The 1,697-nt window shown below is 40.5% G+C and overlaps 1 protein-coding gene across 1 annotated transcript in view; it reads right to left on the reverse strand.

Annotated features, from left to right (window-relative positions):
- Nucleotides 1-691: 691 nt before the first annotated feature.
- The window catches only part of zbtb48 (zinc finger and BTB domain containing 48), a gene marked incomplete at its 5' end in the record, with an annotated part of 15,276 nt that continues 14,270 nt past the window's right edge, over nucleotides 692-1,697 (reverse strand). Inside the window, 1 exon segment of the mRNA XM_014030894.1 lies at nucleotides 692-1,517. Within this exon segment, the coding sequence (XP_013886348.1) occupies nucleotides 1,239-1,517 (279 nt within the window).

Below are 1,697 nucleotides of genomic sequence, written 5' to 3' on the forward strand. Positions count from 1 at the left end.
AGTTAGTTAGTTAGTTAGTTAGTTAGTTAGTTAGTTAGTTGGTTGGTTGGTTGGTTGATTGGTTAGTTGGTTGGTTGGTTGGTTGATTGGTTAGTTGGTTGGTTATTTGGTTGGTTGCTTGGTTGGTTGAAACTCTAGACTGAAGTTTGTTGTCTTTGTTTGAGGCAGGAGGGGTCTGTAAGTTTAAAATAAATCCTATGTATGACAGAAATCTGAGCTTTAATCCCCAGACTTGGACTTGGACTTGGAAAAATCTGCGCCTTTTTTCTCAAAAATTTAAATAATAATGATCTACAAACAAAAACTAAACAAAAACAACCTCAAATCCTTGTTGAACATCATTCCGTATGAATACACATTATATTTTTTCTTATTTCTTTAACAAAGTGACTTTTATCATTCTCTTAAACATAAATATTGATCTGGTATTTTTGACCTCCCTCTCCAGATTGTTCCACAGTCTTATTCCTTGTACCGAAGTACATCGCTCCTTCAAACTATTTCCAAATCCAGGTTTCACACACATCTCCACCCCTTTCAGATTATAACAACTTCCTCTCTTTACAAAATTAAATTGGTTGTTTAAAGGTAACACACATTTATGAGCCTTAAACATAACCTGTAAAATATTTAAATCAACCAACTCATAGAACTTCAATAATTTCAACTGATAAAATAATAAATTTGATGGGTGACTGTAGTGTTTTATAGTGATCATTCTTACAGCTCTTTTCTGTAAAAACAAAAATAGGGTTTATAATTGTTTTTCATGCTTTCCCCCAAACTTCAACGCAATAAATCAAGTGTGTAACAACCATTACATTATACAACATATCATTATCATCTAATAACTGCCTTACTTTGTGCAGTACTCCAATACAGCTAATAATTTATGTGAGGCCTCCATGTCAGATTTTCATCCATGATGACACCAGAAACTTCACCTCACTGATTCTACACACCTCATAATTTCATAACTCTGAGTGGAAGATYTCAATCACTTCAAATCTGACTTTTTCATTTTGCATCAAATCTTTAAATCAGGTGCCACTGATGGCCTCAGGGTTCATTATGTTCTGCTGCAGGTTCCTCTGAGTTCTGGCTCAGTTGTGTGAACTGATCCRGTGTAAAAGGAGGTCGAGGAGCAGTTGTGTCAGGTTTTACTTTCAGATAAATCCTCAGTGATCTCCTCCAGGTCCGCTGCGTTCTCCTCCCTGACCAGCTGACTTGTTTCAGACTCAGAGGAACCCTCTGCCTTCTGATTGGTCGCTGCCTGCTTTCCCTGCCCCGCCCCCGGACTCCACGACCACCCCGACCACGCTGCCGTGGTCCAGGCCCAGAGGAGAGTCCGGCTGTGGGGGGGTGGGCGACACAGGGGCGGAGTCTCTGGTCTGTGGAGCCTGGCCAGATTCTGGACTTCCATCCACTTCCTGTACGATGACGTTTCTCAGCTTCCTCTGCCGCGGGCTGTAGTTCTCTGTGCGCTTGTGGATGAGGAGGTGTCGCTGCAGGTGAGCCTGGAGGAGGAGCAGGAGGAGCAGGAGGAGGAGGAGGAGGGGGACATTATTAATGACTTCACTTTATTCATTTCATTTGTAACACAGATGAACAAATTACAAAAAACTTACAATCAAAATGAAATCAAATAAAATGAAAGGCAGCAGAAGAATAAATCTTATATCTGCCCCTTTTTATAC

The sequence above is a fragment of the Austrofundulus limnaeus genome, unplaced genomic scaffold (genome assembly GCF_001266775.1).
Source record: "Austrofundulus limnaeus strain Quisiro unplaced genomic scaffold, Austrofundulus_limnaeus-1.0 Scaffold1136, whole genome shotgun sequence".
Classification (NCBI taxonomy): domain Eukaryota; kingdom Metazoa; phylum Chordata; class Actinopteri; order Cyprinodontiformes; family Rivulidae; genus Austrofundulus; species Austrofundulus limnaeus.